General features: G+C 39.5%; 1 protein-coding gene across 1 annotated transcript in view; it reads left to right on the forward strand.

The window, feature by feature from the left end:
- UHRF1BP1 (UHRF1 binding protein 1) overlaps nucleotides 1-22,231 on the forward strand; it is a 59,771-nt gene continuing 37,540 nt past the window's right edge. Inside the window, exon 1 of the mRNA XM_042938505.1 lies at nucleotides 1-252. Coding sequence (XP_042794439.1) covers nucleotides 209-252 — 44 coding nt within the window. The 5' untranslated portion in view covers nucleotides 1-208. The remainder of the gene's footprint in view (nucleotides 253-22,231) is intronic.

A 22,231-nucleotide genomic window follows, 5' to 3' on the forward strand; every position in this document is an offset into this window, starting at 1 on the left:
TCTCTCCCCGCTGGCTACCGCGGCGCCGCGCGGGTGGGTGGGATCGTGGCGGAGCTCCCGGCGCCGGGGCAGGGGCGGGAGAGCGCCATGGCGGCGGCTGTGGCGGCGGCATCCGGTCCCCGCGCCGCGGCGAGTTGAGGGGCCGCCTCTTCACGACTGAGGAGGCCACAGCTGCCCGCCTGCCTTCCACGCGGGCCGCGGCTCCGGCATGGCCGGGATCATTAAGAAGCAGATCCTGAAGCACCTGTCCCGGTGAGAGCGCCAGCGCCGGCCCCCAGCCGTCCCGGGGCCCTTCCTAACCCCCTTCGACCCTCCTCCCGTACCCCCTGCTTCGGGCCGGTCTCCCTCTCTTGAGCCCGAGCCGGGACTCCGTGGCGGCCCTCGCCTCAACTCGAGCTGGACAGCCTCCGGCCCGCTCCGCTGGCCCCGACCGTTGTCACCACTCTTCTTCCCTCGCCCTGGGCCCTCCAGTGCTGGGCGCTCCTGCCCTCGGGGGGGACTCCAGGCTCTCCCCTCCACTCTCGCAGCCTCCGTATCCCTCCTGGCCGGCCGCCCCCGCACTCAGTTCCCACACAGCCGAACAGGTCACCCCGTCCTCGCTTGCACGTCCCCCAGACACTCAGACCGTCCCCTCCGAGGCCCCCAGGGATGCCACCCTTTCCTGTCCGACCCTGCCTTTTCCTCTCCCCTTTGGTTCCTCTGCCCGCCTCCTTACCGGCCCCACCAACCCTTCCACCGCTTCCTCTCTCTCTCCTTCCTGGTACCAGGTCCAGACTAGACCCTTTATCCTCCGGCCTCTTCTAAATAACCGTGACCCCTAGTCCTTCATAATGCATTTTCCGCTCGGATTTCCAACTCCGACACTGGTTTCTTCCTTCCTAGAAGCTCCCAGCTCCTCCACTTCTTTGGCTGACCCTGTTGCATCACCCCTGGAAAGGATATAATCCCTGCACCCGGGGCCATTCCCTTGATCTCTTTTCTCCCTCCTTTGCTTCTCTTCTCATTACACAAACTAAATGGATAAAGGTGATGAGAGTTGGGCATAAAGTTTCAACAACCTTCCCTTTAAGATGTGGAGGATTTTTGACAGCCTGTGAAATGAACTAACAAAGTCCACTTCTTTGCAGCCATTTATTAAGCAATGTTATGTCCCTCAGTAATTTGGGGGGGAGGAGGCTGGTGTCCGGCAAAACAGTTTCCAGTAACTGAGTAACTGCTGACTCCTGTGTTACCGTTGCAGGTTGTCAGAACCAGTATGTGCAAAAATTGGAAGCCTTTCACTTAGTTTTTGCTTCTTATTCCAAGGCAGGATTTGGGAATGCCTTAATACTTTTAACCAGCCTTTGTATCTCAAGGGGAGACGGATTCAACCCTTGTCCACACTGATCAGTGGTTTTCAGGAGGTGGGATTAGGGGGGTGTCGCTAGTCAACGGGGGGCACAGGGGCCTTGGACCAATGTACCTTTCCTGGTCTTTTCACTGGATTGATGAGTGGTATGGTGAGAAGCTTTTGCTGCCGCTGCATCCCCCTTTCTGGCTGATACTCTGGCTTATTTACTGTTCTTTGATTTTAGACTTTAGTAATTAGATTCAGATACATCTGTTAGTTAATCACCATGTTGTAAAAGTAAAAGCAGATTGGAGGCTGGGACTGGAAAGTGCCTTTGGACCCTTTACTCAGATTAGTTTTCTAATATATTATTTTTCAGGTAGCATTCATCTGGGGTGTTCCATGAGTTTGGTGGTTCTGTATAAAGATTTAAAAGTAGGACTAATGGGGGCGCCTGGCTGGCTCAATGGATAGAGGATCTGACTCTTGATCTCAGGGTCCTGAGTCACTTAAAAAAAAGGTAGGACTAGGGGCACTGGGTGGTTCAGTCTGTTGAGGGTCCTACTTTGGCTCAGGTCATGATCCTGTGGTTCATGAGTTCGAGCCTCGCATCAGGCTCTGTGCTGACAGCTCAGAGCCTGGAGCCTGCTTCAAATCCTGTGTCTCCCTCTCTTTCTGCCCCTCCCCCACTGGTGTGCGCGCGCGCGCGCGCTCTCTCTCTCTCTCTCTCTCTCAAAAATAAACATTAAAAAGGTAGGACTAATGAATGTGAGTGGTACAGAAAATTTAACTAAAGGAAAACTATTCATTTAAATAAACATAGAATCAGAGAATTTTAGGATTTAGAGATGATCTCACCCAACATAGCCTCGTGTTTAAGAGCCCAGGCTCTTTCTGGTTTACTTTCTTCAACTGTAAAATGAAGACAATAATAGTATCTAACTCAAAGGGTTATTGTGAGGGTTACATGAATAAATATATGTAGACTTAGCACAGTGCCTAGCACATAGTAAGTGCTCAGTTAAACATGGGCTGTAGTTATTTTGAGGGCCATGACTTGGGTGACAATTTGATATAAGCCATAGACTTCTCCAGAAAAATACACATATGCAAACAGGTAATTTTTATATAAATTCTGGCGGAGAGTTATTAACCCCCAAAGCACATGCCTGAATCTTTCAAGGGATCCTGGAACTAGGTGAATAACCCCTGACTAGTTAGTTTCACTCTCCTCATTTTATGGCTGAGGAAACTAAAGCCCAGAGAGGATAAGCAACTTGCCCAAGTTGCAATGGAAGGTAAAGCAATGGACTAGAATCCAGCTTAGTGCACACATATTCTGTGTACTCTCTATGAATATAAAGTTTTTAAAGAAAAAATTTAATACTATACACTGACCTATTCAGTGGATCCTTGGAGATGAACAAAGTATCTCTTTTAGATGAAGTAGGAGTAGGTATGACAGACATTGGGAGAAATTTCTGGCTTCCTCAGTGTTGTGCGGTTGATAGGGAAGAGGAAGAGAAGGTTATTTGGGTCTGCAATATCAGGGCTCCAGGAAAAGGTGGTAGGACATGGATCTATTTGAGGGACAGATCAGACTCCTTGGGCCTTTGGCCTAATCCTGTATGACATTTGTGTCTTTGTATGGTCTCTACGATACCTGCAGAGGCTGGCCTGCCTGGAGGGAAGCCACAGCTTCTGTGGCTTGCCATATCTCATGGAGAAAGAGAAGAGAAGGTATACTGAGTTACCTCAGTATGTTAAATAAATATTTGTAGGTGTTTAATAATTACTTGTGAATGATGACAGTGCCACTTGACCTGGAGGAGAGTGTCTTAACAGCAGGAAGGATATTTCAGTGACTCTCTCTCATGTTTAATTTTGGTCATGAAGTATAAGATATTAAAGTGTTTTGTTAGAATGCATCCTTCTTATCAGTAGAGTATTTTGGTAAACAAGATTTGAGAGAAGTGGTCATCAAGATGTTTTTGTTAAGTGCCAGCTCTAGGCCTGGCCCTGATCTGGTCACTGGGGATTCAGCAGGGAAGAAATGTAAATATCTTTTAAGGGCTTTAGCCTATGGTTTGGATGACTGCTGTGTAATACAAATAGTTTCAATATGCAGTATTCATTTAAATTGACCCAGGAGGAGACCTTTACTTAGAAACAAAAGTAATCATTAAAAAAAATCCAAAATTGATTTTTCACTAAATTAGATTATTTTTGTTTTAGCTCACTGTAGCTAATGTCCTTTTGTAAGAAATGTGATTGATTGTCAAGTAAGTCAAGGGACTATGGCTCATGGAAAGAGCATGGGACTCTGGAGTCAGAGAAGCCTGATTCACCTTCCAGCTCTGCCCTTTTGAATGGGTCAGCCTTTCTGAGCCTTAGTTTTCTTATCTGTAAAAGATGAGAATAATGAAGAATACTAAGTACCTAGCACATTGTTTTGAAGATTGGGGATAAAGTATTTATTACAGGGCCCAGCATATAAGTAGGGTTTAATAAAGAGTAGCTATTATAACATGACCAGAGAAGTTAGGAATACCTCCATAGTATGGGTGACAGCAACCCACTTGACTGGCTCTTTTAGAAACCTACTAGAAGTCTTAATTATTTACTCTAAATAGCTGCAAGAAATGTGACCCCGAGTGACAGAGAGACGGCTGATAGGCATGATAGATATTTTAAAAACAAGTATTAATGAAATCCAGAGGCATACAAGATTTCAGAGTCCTCTTGGAGAATAAGAGACCCTACTGTGAGCTCAGCCTTCTTAGTTCGTGATCAGTGCCTCCCCTTGTTATTACTCATCATCCTGAGGAGATCATTGTGGCCAACCCCCAGTGGACAGTGGGGAGCTGCAGGCTCAGAGAAATTGACTGCTGGCCCAGGGTCTGTTTAGGTGAAGATTTATAGGAGTAGTTTTAACTTCTAGGTCATGCCCCTTTTTACTAAACTTTACTTATTATTGCTTTCATTTCCTAAATAATTATTTTGCTCATTTTCTTTTTTTTTTTTTTGCATGTGCACAGAGCAAGTGGGAAAGGGGCAGAGGGTGAGTGACAGAATCTTAAGCAGGCTCCACACCCAGTGTGGAGCCCGATACATGGCTGAGACAAAAGTAATCACGATGAGTGGGACGCCTGGGTGGCTCAGTCGGTTAAGCCTCTGACTTCAGCTCAGGTCATGATCTCACAGTTCTTGAGATTGAGCCCCATGTCGGGCTCTGTGCTAACAGCTCAGAGCCTGGAGCCTGCTTCAGATTCTGTGTCTCCCTTTCTCTCTGCCCCTCCCCCACTCGTATTCTGTCTGTCTCTCTGTCTCTCAAAAATAAACATTAAAAAAAAAAAATTAAAAAGTAATCATGACTGTGAGATCCTGACCTGAGCCCAAATCAGGAGTCAGACACTTAACCAACTGAGCCAGTCAGGTGCCCTGTGCATTTTCTAGTAATAGTCAAATCTTATATGTCTTTGTTTCCCTTCTTCATTTTCTTGTGTTGCTTCAGAATAAAGCATTTTTTTTTTTTTTTACTTAGCAAATACTTAATGATAATAACCAACTGTATAAATAAGCACTTTACAAGTCTTATAATGATGTAATTCTCAAACTAACCCTATGTGGTAGTTATTAGGCCTATTTTATAGATGAAGAAATGAGGCACAGGGAGGTTAAGGAACTTGCCCAAAATCATAACTAGTAAGTGATGGAACTGAGATTCAAATGTAGGCGTTCTGATTCTCTTTACTGTTAGGCTACTATAAGCTTCCCATCTTCTGAATATTTCAAATTGAGTATACTCTTGTCATCAGCATCCATATGAAGAAACAATATTACCAGCACCTAAGAAGCCCCCTTGTGTCTTCTGTCATTATCTCTACCAAAGAGTAACCACTGTCCTGATTTCAAACAATATAGATTCTACCTGTTTTTGTATTTTATATAAATGGGATCATATAATATATATGCTTCTCTGTCTGGCTTCTTTAGCTCAATGTTATTTTGTGAGATTAATCAAATTGTAGACTCTGCATTTTCATTGCTGTGTGGCATTCTATTATGTGAATATACCTCAATTTATTGATATGTTTTACTATTGATGGACATTTGGTTAGCTTCCCAGTTTGGGCTATAATGAACAGTGCTGGTAGAAACATTCTAGTATATGTCTTTTGGTGAGCAAATGTACACATATCTATTGGGTATATGCATAAGAGTGGAATTTCTGGGTTGTGGGATATGCATATGATAAATTTTAATAGATGTTTTTAAACAGTTTTCCAAAGTGGCTGTACCAATTTCCATTTCCACTGGAAGTGTTTGAGAGTTCTGGATGGTCTGCATCTTTGCCAACGCTTGGTATTTTTCGTCTTTTTCATTTTAGCCATTTTGGTGGATATGTTTTGAAAAAAAAATTTTTTTTTTACACTTCATTGTGGTAAACCAGATAGCTACTTTATATTTGCCTCTGTTTAGTTTTTAAATTCTGATCTATTTGTAAATTTTAGTCACAAGCAAATGTCAGAACATCGAAAACATAAGATCTTTTTGGAGAAATGTTCAAATTAGGCAGGTTAAATAGAAATAATTAGGGTAATTTATAACTACCACCCCATAAAATTTCTTACTTGGAATGGTGTCTTGTGTCTTAAAATGTAGCATTTAAAAGTAATAAAAATTTCAGAGCCATACGGTTGTATGTATCTGACACACAATAGCTTAATGTATGGTTCACAAATCATGAAATGACCTGCTTTGAAAAATTGATTGAGACGCACGTCAGTGTAGCAGAAAGAACCAGGACTTTGGATTCCAGAAGGTGGCCGCACATTTTGACTCTGCTGCTTATAAGCTGTGTGTTCAGCAAGTCTTTCAGCTTCTTGAAGCTCAGTTTCCTTATCTGTGAAATGGGAGACAGTGATGCACAGTGTGGTTTTGAGGATTAGAAGTAATTTATAAAAATGCCTGGTTCTGAAAAAGTATTCAATAAATAGTGACTATTACTATTTATCTAGAAGTTGAGCAATCTCAAGAGAGATTGCTATTAGTTTCTTTCTTTCTTTTCTTTCTTTCTTTTTTTTTTTTAAGTTTATTTATTTTGAGAGAGCATGCAAGTAGGACAGGGGCAGAGAGAGAGAAAGAGAGAATATCCCAGGCAGGCTCTACACTGTCAGTTCAGAGCCTAGCTCGGGGCTTGAATCCACAAACCATGAGATCTTGACCTGATCCGAAATCAAGAGTCAGATGCTTGACTGACTGAGCCCAACATCTTTAAGGTTGTGGCTAACATATCTAAGGGATTAGACATTTGGGGGGCACCTGGGTGGCTCAGTTGGTTAAACGTCCAGCTTCAGATGCTCTTTGTATCAGTGCTTAAGGAGAGGAGAGAACAGGGGCTATTCCTGTCTATCGCTTTTTGTTTTTTTGTTTTGTTTTGTTTTGTTTTGTTTTTTAATATCAAGGCATACTACGAAGAAGAAACTTTGACCTCAGCATGGATGAAATAGCAGAAATATATACATGGAGTTGGGTCCAGTGAATTTACTTATACATAATCTAAGAACATAGCACAATCATATGTTGTATTCTTAGAGTGAAAAAAATCAGAGGTCATTTAGCTCTCACCTAATATAGAACCTGTTTGGATAATAAATCTGTAAGTATGGCTTTAATCATTGAAAGAAAAAAGATTCTTTTCATCACAGCTCAATTCTCTACACACACTGGAGTGTGTCTTCCTTGATGGCAGGGATAGTGGTCCATTGTCTGCCTTGAAAACCAGAGAGTTTGAAGATGCTTTGAGTGGGTGCAGAAGATGTGTGGAATGGGAATGCATGGCTAGAATTCAGGGAACCTTAAACTTAGGGAGTAGGGATAGTGGTGGGGGGAGACAAAGGGTCAAGGAAATCCAGTATTGTTAAGAGACCTTTTATCATTGTGTGATGAGGCAAGTACTTGCTACTGATGTTGACTTATCAGTATCAGATACTGTAGAACATTTTCCAGTATTTATAAGCAGTAGAATCAATCAGTATCTATACAGTAAAGCAGAAAACAAGTATAAAATATTATAGGTTAGAATTTAGGTAAAGGGTATGTAGTTTGTACCTTCTTGCTACGAACATAAGGACTAGATGTATCATAAATATTTGTTGGATTGACATTGTTTTATTTGCCTACAGCAATGATCATTTTACATATATACTTAATCTGTATAGTCCATTGGTCATGTGTAGCTTGGATGTTAGCCCATTGTTTAAGAAAATTAGAACAGTGGTGCATCTAGGTGGCTCAGTCAGTTAAGTATTTGACTCGGTTTTGGCTCAGGTCATGATCTCACAGTTTGTGAGTTTGAGCCCTTCATTGAGCTCCGTGCTGTCAGTGTGGAGCCTGCTTGGGATTCTCTCTCTATTCTTCTCTCTCTGGCCCTCCCTGCTTGTGCACTCCGTCTCTTCTTTATAGTTAAATAAATAAATAAACTTTAAAAAAAGAGGGGTGCCTGGGTGGCTCAGTCAGTTAAGCGTCCGACTTTGGCTCAGGTCATGATCTCGCGGTTCATGGTTTGAGCCCCACATTGGGCTCTGTGCTGACAGCTCTGAGCCTGGAGCCTGCTTTGGATTCTGTGTCTTCCTCTCTCTCTGCCCCCCCACCCCCCACTCATGCTCTGTCTTCCTCTCAAAAATAAATGAACATTAAAAAAATTAAAAAAAAATTGGAACATTGATGGTGAGAGGTTAGTATATGTAAGTCTCTGACTTATGGAATGATATATTCTCAAATTTTATTTCTAAGTTTGGAATTGGGAGTGTGTAGTTTAGTAGAAATATTGTATTGAGTGTTGAATAGGTTCTCAGGTTAGCCCACAAAACCCATAGTGGGTTAACTACATATAAACTCAGTAGATGGGAGTTTTGGTTGTTAAGGAACCATTTGAAGGAGGAGTGGAGATGAAATAGAAGAAAAAAGTTTTTTCTCTCCCAATCCTTGGAGTAAAATCTTTTAGGTCATTGAGATCGCAGCAAGGACTTTTTATGGTTGTGATTTAGGAGTGTGACCAGCATTTAGCGGGCTAGAGATGCTGAGATCATGCAGAATTATGTCACACAAAGAAGCATTGTCCTTTGTCCTTTTGAATTTTGAGTATTTGTTAGACGTTTACATAGGTGAGTTGCCCGTTTATATAAACATAGAGTCTAACTCTGTTGTAATAAACACAAAATATTGTACAACTTTAAACTACAGTGAATGTTCTAGATTGCACCTACCATGGGGGGAGATTTTTTTTTTTTTTTTTATGTTTATTCACTTTTGAGAGAAAAAGAGAGACACAGCATGAGCTGGGGAGGGGCAGAGAGAGAGGGAGACACAGAGTCCGAAGCAGGCTCCAGGCTCCAAGCTGTCAGCACAGAGCCTGATGCAGGACTCAAACTCATGAACCGTGAGATCATGACCTGAGCCAAAGTCAGATGCTTAACAGACTGAGCCACCCAGGTACTCTGGGAAGATTGTTTCAAACTTTACCAAGTGTTTGTCATTATTTTAGAAAATGTTGTCACTCTTGGCAGTGCCACTCATGGAATTGAGTCTGTCAGGGTTGAGAATCGCTAACTTAGACTAAATTCTGAAACAGCTGAAGTTTGCTCTTGATACGCTCTCTCTTCTCTTGATGTCTCTTTCCCACCTCCTCATGCACCCCATTGCTCTAATTCTGCCCTCAGCCCTCCACTACCATACCGCCCTCCCAAGCCTGCATGCCTTCCTCCTCTCACTTTTGCACCAAAATTCCCAGTTCTTTAGGATATGTGATTTCAGCTAAGTCAGGGGTGAATGTAGAGAACATATTTTGGAGAAGGAATGCTACTCTAATTAGACCAATTCTAATTCAGAAAATGTCCCACAGGGTCAGCTTCCCTAAGTTCCTCTTATTTTCATAGCTTTTGAATCCACAAATACTCTTAAAAGTTCCCAATTTGTTTTTTATTTTCCAAAAATGGTTTCCATGGCAGTGGGGGAGGAGCAGGGGTCTGGGCAGCTGTTTGTGGTATGTGTGTGTCTTTGGAGAGTTGGAGAGTTCTAAAATCTAGAAAATCCAGAAAAGGATAGGCTAAGTTCATTGAAGCTGAGTGCCTCCAGCTCTCTGGTCTAGTGCTTTCCCGGGCAGAGCTGAAAACATGCATTTCTCTTTTCTTAGATAAATCTGTTTTCCTTTTCTTCTCCTCTTTCCTTCTTTCTCTCTCTCTCTGAAATCTGTGTGTTTTTTAAATTCATGTTAAAGAAAGGGCTGCAGTTCAGGAATACAGTTTATTTGAGACAATGTCTTAACAGAGGTTGATTTCTCTCATTGAGAAAATGTCTTAACAGAGGCAATGTATTTTTCCTGAACCTCAGCAGAGTCCTTCCTCTCTCCCTTCCTTTCAGATGGAGCTGACTTGTGTCTCCTTAGTCCTCTGAGCCCGTAAACCTCTGAGAGGTTCTTCAGTTTCTTTGAGGAAGATTTGCTGCAAGACAGTTGGATGGTCAGGTGCAGGTGGCGGTTCACTCTTTCTCAGATACGGAGCTAGCCTTCACCTCAGCTAATCCCAGGCCCCGGGCTGCCTTTGAGGACTCTGTTTCTGAGACCATTTATCCATTAATTCTATCAGGAAACTTGTATTGACCACCTGAATTGTGTGCCAAGCGCCAGCAACTCCAAAAACTTGAGACAGGCATCACTTTCAAGGACTCAACTGCATCCAGTGAAAAACAGGCCTGTAAACAATAAGCTCAGCAAGGCATTAAGAAGTTATCTGTGGAGCCTGAAGGGCACAGATAGTCAGGGGCAGAGAGGTGATGCCAGGCAGAGGGAGCTGCATGAGCAATGGTACTGAACTGAGAAACAGTAGGGTGCCTTTAAGAGACTGCATATGGTTCTGTGTCCCTGGAATGTAGGGTTTGAGGGTGGAACATAGATAGAGATGATACTGGGAAGATAGAGGCTAGATCATAGATGTCTGTATACTACACCAACACATCTAGGTAGGGCTCAGCTTATTCTCTATTGCCATTGATCCAGGTCTGAGGCAACAAACTTCTCCAGACCTTTACACCTCTGTTGACTTTGTTAAAAGTCAGAGAGATGGCATAGTGTAGTTGAGGCTGCAGGTTCTTGAGCCATACTGCTTGATTTTGAATCCTAGCTTGCTGTGATCTTGGGCAAGTTACTTAACCTTTCTATACTTGTTCTCTCTTCTGTCAAATGGAGATAATCGTTGTCCTTTATATCATGGGGTCATTGACAGAAATCAATTAATTAAAACAGTGCTTATTAGGACAGTGCCTGGAAGAAAGTAAGCAATTATTAAATGTTAGCTATTATTTTAAAAATAATTTTTATTCTCAGAGAAATATCCTTCTTTTTCATTTTTCCTGATATATATATTTTTATTCTAAAGGCTTCTAGACAGAGCTTATATTTAAATTTTTAAAAAATTTTTAAGTAGGCTTTCAGGCCCAGTACAGGGCTTGAACTTAAAACTGTGAGATTATGACCGTGAGATCAACACCTGAGCTGAGATTAAGAGTCAGTCACTTGGGGCACCTGGGTGGCTCAGTTGATTAAGTATCTGACACTTGGTTTCAGCTTCAGGTCATCATCTCATGGTTCGTGAGTTGGAACCCCTCGCTCGGCTCCACCCTGACAATGAGGAGCCTGCTTGGGATTCTGTCTCTCCCTCTCTCTCTGCCCCTCTCCCACTCCCTCTCTCTCTTTCTCTCTCTCTCTCTCTCAATAAATAAATCATCTTAAAATTAAAAAGGAAAAAGTCACTTAACTGAGCCACCCAGGTGCCCCTTTTAGACACAGCTTTTAGAATATACTTATTTTTCTCTCTCTCCTTTTAAAAAACCTTGTACTTTCTACTTGTCTCTAATGGGAAGGGTGTGCCTTCTACCTTAACTTCACAGATAAGTTTATTTCCGTGTTTACATATGACACTCTTAAACCTGGTTTAACATATCCAGTTAATCAGAGTATTATAGTTGGCTTACAGTGTGTGATAGAATGTGGTTGGATTGTGGGATATACCCTTTAGTTCATTCCATCTCTTTGGCAATTATCATTTATTTGCTTTGTATTATAATCAATAAAAATTAATTGAGCATTCTTGTCCTAGACTTTGTGCCAGACACAGATGGAAATGACACAATGTTAGCTTTAGAGGAACACATAGTCCTTAGGGTTAGAGACCTTTGTTTTTGTTGTTGTTTTAAATTTTTTTTAATGTTTATTTTTGAGAGAGAGAGAGAGAAAAAAAAATGTGAATGGGGGAGGGGCAGAGAGAGGGAGACAGAATCTGAAGCTGGCTCTGTACTGTCAGCACAAAGCTTGATGTGGGGCTCGAACCCATGAACCATGAGACCATGACCTGAGCTGAAGTCAGACACTCAACCCCACTGAACCACGCAGGTGCCTGCCCTAAGACATTTTTTTTTTTTTTAATGTTTTGTTTTTGAGAGAGAGAGAGAGAAAGCACCAGTGGGGAGTGGCAGAGAGAGAGAGAGAGAGACAGAATCCCGGGCAGGGTGCAGGCTCCAAGCTGTCAGCACAGAGCCCAACACAGGACTCAAACCCATGAATTGCAAGATCATGACCTGAGCTGAAGTCGGACACCCAACAGACTGAGCCACCCAGGTGCCCCCCAAGACCTTTGTTTTTATTTTAAGCTCTTCTTTGTTTCCTCCACAGCTACTTATATGGTTTGAACCAATTTATACTAGTCAGTGAATATGCTATCTTAGGTATTTGTTCGTTGAATGATCTCTGTGGGGGAAACTACTCAGAGGTTTGCCAGGGGTTTTCTTTCACCATCAGATGTGAAACATAGCTCATTTTGAGCAGTCTGTGCTTTTTAAAGTAAACATACATGTTAGCCAAAATTATGGCCAATTCTGTTAAAAAATTAAGGACAGCCTTGTGTATGGAATCTTTTTTCCTCAGTTTCCTCCTTGAGTGTTTTTCAAAACTCAGATAATTTATGTGCCACACTTCTCTAAATAATTGTTTGAGGCTATACCATGGAGAAATCTCTGTTCACATTTCAGTAGTGAATAACCAACAATATCTGTTAGAATAGGCCTCTTCTGAGCATTAGCAATGGGCAGTTTCACTTTGGCTAATCCAAGAGCCTGTGTGTAAGTCTTAAAATAAGAAATATAATATTCAGATTTCATTAATTCTAAGACTTGGGACATGAGGTGTAATATCTTCAAGACTGGTATGGGGAAAGAATCTGGGACCTAATCACTATGGGAACTGAATGGTTAAAGAATTGAGAGGGAAGAGAGCAGCTATTTCTGAGTTATAGTTGATGAGGAGCCCCCACTATCTTAGTTCTAATTCTAGAATGACCAATAAAAGGTTATGTAGAAAAGACATTGGCTAAGAAATTGCAGCCATAATTCCAGGTGGTACTCAAATACATTAACAGTAAGATGAGGAGGAGTCCATATGTAACATGCCTTACATGCCTGGATCCTTGCTAGTGGGCCACGTTGCAAGTATTCAGTTCTAGAAGAAGACTGGTTTGGGTCACCTGCTGGCTCAGTCAGTAGAGTATGCAACTCTTGATCTCGGGGTTGTGAGTTCAAGCCTCAAGTTGGGTGTAGAGATTACTTTAAAAAAATAAAACCTTTAAACAAGAAGATGAAGAAGGCTGGCTCAAACCAGACACGGTATTAGGGCTTCAGCTAAATAGGCTAGGTTTTAGCAAGGCTTCCAGCTTAGGGAAGGGAATTAGAATGTTCATCAGGGCAACTGTTGAGCATTAAGGAAAGAGAACTCTCCAGAATCTCCAGAATATTAACTGGTCTAGTATTGGGATGGGAAGGTAGGGTAAATGGGAGGGCTTCAGTTCATTGACTACATAGCTACCATGGATGTTCAGAATTTTGTATAATTGGTTACAATTATTGAGAGTGTAAATCAATTATCATGTCTATGGGGGGAAATTTGTCAGTATCTGTCAAAATGTAAAATGTATAATTCCACTTTTATGAATTCATCCTATAGAAGGAATCAAACAAGTGAGAAAAACCTATAAGGCTATTTAATGAGAGTAATGTAAAAGAGTAATCAATAGGGACTTATTAAATAAATTATAATGCTCCATACAGAAGTGTTGCTTGTGGGTAGTCTCCAATTGTTAAAAAGAAATTTGACAGTATAAAATGCCTAAGATATATTGTTCATTGAAAATAAAAGCAAGTTTTAGAAGAGTATATATGGGATAATTCTATTTTATACATCTATCTATCTTACAGCCATAATTCCAGGTGGTACTCAAATATGTTAACAGTCAATTAGATGAGGAGTCCATATGTAACATGCCTGGATCCTTGCTAGTGGGCCAGATTGCAAGTATTCAGTCCTAGAAGACTGACTTGGGTCACCTGGTGAGCTCAGTCAGTGTGTGTGTGTGTGTGTGTGTGTGTGTGTGTGTATTAGAAACTTATTTTTTCCTTTTATACCTTTTCCTTTTTTCTTTATATTTTTTATATTTCAATTTTTTATAATAAGCGATCACTAAGAGGATGATTTATCTATTACCATTTATCACACTGTTTTGAGAGGGCACATTTGTGCACATCTGGTCATATGTGTTTTTGGTAACTCAAATCATGGTTGCCTTTTGGGGAGGATATAATACCAATGAGATCTAGTATAAAAGGTTTCTTCTAATGCTATAACAGTATCTTATGTTGACTTAGCTTTTTCTCAGATAACAATTATGAACTCTGGACAGTATATTAAAAAAAACCACACAACTATTTAAACACATTGGAAAGTGACCAAATCAGGCAGAAATTGACAGAAAATTTGAAAGATGGGAACTGTACTGGGTAGGTTTCTCATAAATCTTTTTTGCCTGAGGATACTCCCCAGTTTGCATGGTGGGCGGTGGCTAGAACTCAAGCAAAAATCTACGGTTTTACTAGCTTGGGGAGTCAGAGAATAGAGTTCAGGACTATAAGAGGGGGTGGGAAATGAGGGGAGAAATCTCAGAAAGGAGGGAGCAACAGAAGAGGGAGCCCTACAGTCTGCTTTTAAATTCTGTCCAAATCCTTGACATGCATGGGGAAAGGTTTCATGAAGCCTAGGAAAGGCAATAGTTAGCTGAAAGAATTGAGCTGAGATTTAGCTGCTGCCTCTTATGGGGGTGACAGAGTTTGGAGTATGAATCTAGACAAGTGAATTTCCCACTAGAACAAAATTCACTCTTCAGAGGAAGATTGACAGGATTTAGAATCTCAATAATGTTCAGTATACAATAATAAATGACTAGATGTGCAATGAAGGAAAATGTGACTCGTTGAGAATAGCAGTCAATAGAAATTGACCCCAAGATGACTCAGATGTTGAAATTATCAGACAAGGACATTAAACAAACTTGGTAATAATAAGTGAACAGATGGAGAATCTCAGCAGAGAAGTGGGAACTATAAAAAGAACCAAATGTAAAATCTAGAACTTAAAAGTACAATACCTGAAATGAAAAATTAATTGGATATGCTTAACAGGGTTGGTGAACTTGAAAATAGACAGGAATTATCCACTCTGAAGAAAAGAGAAAAAAGATTGAAAAACAAAAACAGCCTCAGGGACTGTGAGACAATATTAATATGTTTGTATTTGGAGTCCTAGAAGGCAAGGAGAGAGAAGACATGTGGCAGATTGTATTTTCCGAAGATGGCTGCAACAATATCTACCATCATACGTGTTCTTTTCTTGGCCAATAGAATTGGGTTGGAAGTGACATCCAAGCTACACAGAGTAACCACGTGTAGGTGCTTCAGTTAACAGTCCTTGCTGAGCTGGTCTTTGAGACATTCCAGTCCAGGAGCCAACCATGTGAGTGAAGAAGCCACTCACTTCTAGGTGATCCCAGCTCCCAGCCATTCATGGCATCCCAGATGAAGCCCCAGAATTCTTGAATCAGAGTAAAGCTTTCCCAGTTATCCCTTGAATGAATTTCTGATGCATAAATCTGTGAGCTTAATAAGATGCTTACTGTTTTATGGCACTAGGTTTGGAGTCGTTTATGCTGCAGTAGATAATTAAAACAAGACAAAATATTTGCAGAAATAATAGCTGACAGGTAAACAAAAGACAACCCAATTTAAAAACAAGCGAAGGATCTGTATAGACATTTCTTTAAGGAAGATGCATAAATGGCCACAAACACATGAGATACTCAACATTATCAGCCATCAAGGAAATGCAGATCAAAATCACAATGGCTACAAGGATGACTGTAATTAAAAAGCTAATTACAGTGTTGGTGAAAATGTGGAGAAATAATAACAAATGTTGGTGAGGATGTGGAACAGTAAGAACTCTCAAACACTGCTGGTAGGACTGTAAAATGGTGCAGCCACTTTGGAAAACAGTCTGGCACCTCCTCAAGAAGTATCAGAGTTAACCATTTTACACAGCAATTCCACTCCTACTTGTATACCCAACAAATAAAAGCGTATGTCCACATAAAAACGTGTACTTGAATGTTCATAGTGGTATTATTCACAATGTCTCAAAAGGGGAAACAACCCAAATGTCCCATCAACTGATGAATGATAAATGATGATAAACAATAATGATAAAACATTATATAGATGGTGTATCTGTATAATGGAATATTTTTGACCATAAAGAGGAAAGAAGTGCTGATTCCTGTTACAACATGGATGAACTTTGAAAATATGCTAAGTGAAAGAAGCTAGTCACAAGAGACCACATATTATGTAATTCCATTTATGTTAAATGTCCAGAATAGGCAAATCTATAGAGACAAAATAGATAATGGTTACCAGGTTAGGGGGAATAAGGAGAGTGGAGATGATAGCTGAAGGGTACAGGTGTTTTTGGAAGAGGGTAATGAAAATGTTCTAAAATGGATTAAGCTTATGATTGCACAACTCTGTGAGTATACTAAAAACCATTCAATTAATTTTTTTTAATGTTTATTTATTTCTGAAAGAGAGAGCAGGGAAAGGACAGAGAGAGGGAGACACAGAATCTGAAGCAGGCTGCAGGCTCCAAGCTGTCAGCACAGAGCCCGACGTGGGGCTCAAACCCATGAGTCATGAGATCATGACCTGAGCCAAAGTCAGACGTTTAACCAACTGAGCCACCCAGGCGCCCCCAGTCAATTGTACATTTTAAATGAATGTGTCTATGGTATGTGAATTCTATTTCAATAGAGCTGTTATTAAAAAAGAAATAGTGGCTAAAAGTTTCAAGTTTGGTGAAAAACAGATTTATAAAATCCAAGAATCTCAGTCAATCCTAAGTAGGATAGATATAAAGAAGATTACTCTAGGCACATCACGGTCATGTTGCTGAAAATTAAAGAGAAAGAGAAAATGAGAGCAGCCAGAGGAAAATGACTTCTCACATAAAGGAGAACAATGATAGAAATTAATGGCTGACTTCCCATCAATAACAGCAGTGGCAAGAATACAATGGACTGATATCTTTAAATGCTGAAAGAAGTTCTCAACCTAAAATTACATATCCAGCTTAAATGTTTTTTAAAAGTGGAAAGTAAAGGCATTTTTAGACTAAGGAAAACAGAATCCTAGCAGTACTATAAGAGATACTGAAGAAAGTTCTTCAGGTTGAAGAGAAATGATACCAGATGGAAATTTGGATCTATAAGAAAGAGTGAAGAACACTGCAAATGTAGATGTTCAAGACTATTTCTGTAATAGTCAAGACTGTCTTATGGGTCTGTACCATATGTATGGTAGTCCTCCCTTATCCACAGTTTTGCTTTCCATGGTTTCAGTTACCTGTGGTCAACTGCAGTCCATAGTAGATGATCCTCCTTCTGACATATCATCAGAAGGTCAGTAGTAAGCTGATGCTGTGTCTTAGTACCTACATCAGTCACCTCACTTCAACTCATCAGGTAGGCATTTTATCATTTTATATCAACACAAGAAGAAGAAGGGTGAGTACAGTAAAATGAGCTATTTTGAGAGAAACCACATACACATAATTTTTATTGCAGTATATTATAATTGTTCTATTTTATTATTAGTTGTTGTTAATCTCTTACTTGCCTAATTTATAAACTTTGTCATAATTATGTTTTAATAGAAAAAAAAGGTAGTATATATAGGATTCAGTACTGTCTGCAATTTCAGATATTGACTGGGGACATATCCCTCGTGGATAAAGGGGGACTGTTGTATATGTAATATATATGACAACTATGGTCCACAAGGTGAAGGACAGTAAATGAACTATTTTGTTGCAAAAGTTCTTAAATTTTTACTTAAAGTAGTATAATGTTAACTGTAAGTAGATTGTGATAAGTTTACATTGTGTGTCCCTAGAGTAGTCACACATAGGTAAGGAGGTTTAGCTAAAAATCCCATAAAATTACAATGAAATACTGAAGATAATTAGGTTAACCTAAAAAGAAGGCAGGGAAGGAGGAATAGAGGAACAAAAACCAGATGAAACAAATTGAATGCTAAACCAAAATCAACCAATATCGATAATTACATTAAGTGTAAATGGATTGACCACTCCAAATTAACAGTACAGGTTGTCAGACTGGATAAAAAAGGGATAGACACAAATAGATTGAAAGTTAGAGGATGAAAAAAGGTACACCGTGTGAACAGTAAGCACAAGAATGCTGGAGTGACTATATTATCATCAGACAAAATAGACTTCAAGACAAAGATTACTACTAGAGATAAGAGGGGTGCCTGGGTAGCTCAGTCGGTTGAGTGCCCAACTCTTGATTTTGGCACAGGTCATGATCCCAGGGTCATGGAATCGAGCCCTGTATTGGGCTCACGCTGAATGTGGAGTCTGCTTAAGATCTTTATCTCTCCCTGCCCCCTCCCCCTTCCCTTCTTGCCCTTCCCCTGCTCAATCTCTCTCTCTCTCAAATAAAAAAAAAATTACAGAGATAAACATTTCATAGTAAAAGGATAATTTCATCAGAAAGACACAATCATTTCATCAGAAAAACTGGCTTAGTTAAGTGTCAACTCTTGATTTCAGCTTAGGTCATGATCTCACAGTTCGTGAGATTGAGCCCTGTGTTGGCTTGGAGCCTGCTTGGGATTCACTCTCTCCTTCTCTCTCTGCCCCTCCTCTTTTCTCTCTGTGTCTCTCTCTCTCTCTGTCAAAATAAATAAACTCAAAAAAAAAAAAAAAAAGACACAATCATTAATGTATATGAACCTAATAAAATAGCTTCAATACACATGAAGCAAAACCAAAGCTGAAAAAGGCAAATCCACAATTATAGTTGGATTCAAAAAAATTTTTTTAAAAATCTTTATTCATTTTTGAGAGAGAGACAGAGTGTGAGCAGGGGAGGAGCAGAGAGAGAGGGAGACACAGAATCCCAAGCAGGCTCCAGGCTCTGAGCTGGCAGCACAGAGTCCGATGCGGAGCTCGAACCCACAAACCGTGAGATTATGACCTGAGCTGAAGTCGGACGCTCAACTGACTGAGCCACCCAGGCGCCCCAACAATTATAGTTGGATGTTTTTAATACTCCTCCCTCAGTAGTTGATAGAACAACTTGAAAAATATCAATATAGATATAGAAGATCTGAATAATGTTATGCATTGCCTTGCCTAATTGACATTTATAGAACACTATACATAACACAACTGGAGAACAACAATATTCTTTTCAGGTGCACAGGAAATGTTTACCAAAATAGACCATACATTAAACTATAAAATATGTCTCAACAAATTTCAAAATATTGAAAACTTACATAGTATATTCTCTAACTACAATGGCATTAAGTTAAAAATCAATAAAAAATAAGATCACTAGAAAAGTCCTGCAAATTTGGAATATTTAAAATACATTTCTAAATAACTCATGGTGAAAGAAATTATTTTGTTAAAGAAATTAGAAAATGTTAGCTAGTTGGCAATGAAATTCAACATATCAAAACTTGTGGGATATAGCAAATAAAGTGAATACTAGGAAACATATAGGTTTAAATGCTTATATTAGAGAAAAGTTTAAAAATCAGTGAATGAGGTTTCCAACTTAAGATGCTAGAAAATGATGAACGTAATAAACCCAAGTAAGTAGAATAAAGGAAAAACAGTAGAAATCACTGACATTGAATATAGGACAAAATAGAGAAAATTAATAAAGACAAAAGTTGTTTTTTTTTTTTGTTTAAAGATCATTAAAATTAACTGTTAGTGAAACTGACCAAGAAAAAGAAGTCATGAATACTATCAGGGATGAAAGAGGGGATATAGATCTTACAGGTGTTAAAAGGTATTAAGGGATTATTAATATCTGTTGTCAAAAAACTCAACAACTTAGATGAAGTGCACATAATTATTTGAAAAATGTAACTTAGCAGAATTGACTATGGAGTATCTGAGTAGCCCAATGTCTATTAACGAAATTGCATTTGTTATCAAAACTTTATTTTACAAAGAAAACTCCAGGTCCAGATGGTTTTATTGATGATTTGTGTTGAACACTTAAGTAAGAAATAGAACCCATTTAACACAAATTATTTTGGGAAATAGAGAAGGAAAACACTTCCCATCTTGTTTAATATGTCTATCATAATCTTGGTAACAGAAAACTGACAAAGATGTTGCAGACTATGTGAATGTCTTTGTAGAACTCTTTCGGCCTCTTAAAAAAAAAGTTATTAGAACTAGTAAGTTCTAATAACTAGAAAGTTATTAGAACTAGTTATTAGAACTATACTAGCAAGTATAGGACTAACAAGTATTAGAACTTGCTAGCAAGTATTAGTACTAGCTAGTATTAATACTAGCAAGTATTAGAACTATACTAGCAACGTATAGGAACAATATATAAATACCAGTTTTCACAGAGATCAGAAATGAAGAAGTAAAACTGTCTCTATTCCACAGATATAATTGTTTACATAGAAAATCCTAAAGAACCTACAAAACAACCATTAGAGTGAATAATTGAATTTAGTAAGGTTGTAGGATATAAAGTCAAATACAGTGACACCTGGCTGGCTCAGTTGGTGGAGTGTGGGACTCTTGATCTCAGAGTAAGCTTGAGCTCCATGTTGGGTGTAGAGACTACTTAAAAAAATCTTTTAAAAAAACCAAAATCAATATGAAAAAGCACTTTTACTTCTATCTTCTAGCAGCAAACAACTAGAAAAATTTTTAAAGTTTCCTTTATAATTCAAAAATATAAAATACATAAATTGAAAAAAAGGTGTATACCTGAAAACTAGAAAATGTTGCCTGGAGAAGTTAAAGACGACCCAAATAAATATGCCATCCCTTGGTTATATACCGTCTTCAAGGATACACTGACTCATCTTTGCTAATATGTCAGATCTCCCCCAGTTGAGCTATGCAGTCCCAATCAGAATTTCAACAGGTGTTTTTTTCCTCCATCCTACAGAAATTGGCAGGCTGACTTAAAAATTTGTATGGAAGTGTAAAAGACCTAGAATGACTAAAATAATCTTGGGGGGAAAAAGCAAAATGAGATTTATACTACTTTTAAGACTTAAAATGAACCTACCATAATATGGCCAGTGTGGTATTGGCATAAGGATAAGTAGACCAGTGGAACAAAATAGAAAGTTCAGAAATAAGCTACTGTAGGGGCACCTGGGTGGCTCAGTTGGTTAAGCATCTGACTTTTGAGCTTGGCTCAGGTTATGATCTCATGGTTTGTGAGTTTGAGCCCCATGTTGGGCTCTGCGCTGAGAGCATGGAGCCTGCTTGGGATTCTCTTTCTTTCCCTCTCTCTCTCTCTGTGCCTCTCCCCTCCCCCCCCCCACTCAAAATAAATTAAAAAAAAAAAAAGCTGTATATAAATTGCACCTTAAATAACACAAAAACAATTTAAAAAACCCAATATTGGAAACAAAAATCCAGAAGAAGAGAGAATTTTCTTCTAAGAAAAGCATATATCCATTCATGTAGCAGTTTTGGGAGTAAAACCTATTAGGACAAACCTCTAAGATTGAATGGTATATTCTATCACATGGTCCAGAGTAGACTAATGTTAACTACTTCAATGATTGAGATATTTTGTTTAGATGATTTGGGGGTCCACAGCTTGATGTGTTATATTTTGGCTGAAAGTCATGCCTGTGGTGTGGCTGAGCAGTGAAAATACTTTGGTATGGATTTGCTTAGGAAGCTTAGAAACCAAGGCCTGGGCTGTGATCACCTTAGTGGAAAAAAATAGTGAAGGAAGCAAAGCATATTTACAGGCATATTTGCTTTTGTGGGGTTTCGATTTCTTTGGGACCTGAAGCAGACTGATTATTGCAACTTATTGACTGTATTATCAGCAATAAAAGTACTGAATTACAGGGTACAGGGTAGTGGGAGAGTTGACCGAATGCTGAGTTAAGTCTCATTTCTGCCATTTACTTAGTCCCAGGTTAACCACTGGCTAGCTATGACTCTTGGGAAAGTCATTTAACTTTCTGGCCATTTGCAAATTATAGATTTGGTCTGAATTATTATTTAAGATGCCTTCTACTCTGAAATTCTGTGAATCTAAAAATCTAAGAATTCTCACTTCTAACATTGTGGTACATTTTCACAAAGATATCTGAGAATTTTTCTCTGTTGTCTCTTTGGCAGATTGCAATCCTCTGGCAGAAATGAAACCTGATCAAGATCTTTTCCAACTTGATTTCATCTTAGCTTCTATGCTCTGTAACAGTAACAGATGGCCAGAAAATGTTTCCCCACATACTTAAAGTGGAATAGCAGGCTTCCATTAGCCTTTTCAGCAACCCTGGAATCAGAGATATCATCCTCAGTTAGGAACACAGATACTGAATAAAGTGGTTTCAGATCAGATTCAGATCTGGTTTCCTTGTTTGAGCAAA

This window comes from Panthera leo, chromosome B2, assembly GCF_018350215.1.
Source record: "Panthera leo isolate Ple1 chromosome B2, P.leo_Ple1_pat1.1, whole genome shotgun sequence".
Taxonomy (NCBI): Eukaryota; Metazoa; Chordata; class Mammalia; order Carnivora; family Felidae; genus Panthera; species Panthera leo.